Genomic DNA, 852 nt, shown 5'->3' with positions numbered 1-852 from the left:
GGCACTCCCTCAGCACTGACCGTCCGACAGTGTGGCACTCCCTCAGCACTGACCGTCCGACAGTGCGGCACTCCCTCAGCACTGACCCTCCGACAGTGCGGCACTTCCTCAGCACTGACCCTCCGACAGTGCGGCGCTCCCTGAGTGACCGTCTCTTGATTTCACGATGACCTGACGACATGTTGGAGGTTGATCCCACAAAGCGAATGTTAATCTCTGACTCTGACACTCTCTGATCCCCTGGCACCCAGGTCTGTTCTCCCCCACCCTGCAGTTTCTGATGTCCTGTTGTCTCTCCTACAGCTCGCTCCTCTCCATGAGCTGGTGAAGGGTGTGCCCTGTGCTGGGGTGAAGAGTCATTACCTGCGCAAAGCGATTCAGCAATATATCGATGAATTACATCCTTGCAAGTGTCGGCCGTGCCTGAATAATGGGCAGGCGGTGGTGGTTGGCTCTTCCTGCCAGTGTTTCTGTAAACCTTATACCTTCGGGGTGGCCTGTGAGAAAGGAGTGCTCGCTCAGGACCAAGAAAGTGGTAATGGACCATTCACCTCACGCTAAGAGTTGGCACTGAAACAGACCTGGGCAGGATTGATGGGGTAGCTGAGAATAGATGACAGCTTCCATTCTCTAAAGGATTTGGGTGAACCTGATGGGTTTATCCCAATTATTGTCAACAGTTACAGTGTCATCGTCAGACTCTGTCATGACAGAGTTCAAATCCGGGATTCCAGAGCAGTACTGGGTTTTTGGGTTAATAGCCTGGTGATAATAGAGTCAGTGATAGGGGGAGAGAGTACACAGGGCTGTGGGAGGGGGATTAAAGGAGGGGTTGGATCAGTGATGGGGGGA

At 53.2% G+C, this 852-nt stretch overlaps 1 protein-coding gene across 1 annotated transcript in view; it reads left to right on the top strand.

Moving 5' to 3' along the window:
• Positions 1-852, top strand: part of c7a (complement component 7a) — a 23,858-nt gene that overhangs the window by 15,251 nt on the left and 7,755 nt on the right. The window contains exon 6 of the mRNA XM_048594225.1: positions 304-535. Within this exon, the coding sequence (XP_048450182.1) occupies positions 304-535 (232 nt within the window). The remainder of the gene's footprint in view (positions 1-303; positions 536-852) is intronic.

Source organism: Rhincodon typus, chromosome 3 (assembly GCF_021869965.1).
Source record: "Rhincodon typus isolate 14 chromosome 3, sRhiTyp1.1, whole genome shotgun sequence".
NCBI lineage: Eukaryota > Metazoa > Chordata > Chondrichthyes > Orectolobiformes > Rhincodontidae > Rhincodon > Rhincodon typus.
The sequence above is the reverse complement of the archived record's forward strand: the minus strand, read 5'-3'. Positions and strand labels throughout refer to the sequence as shown.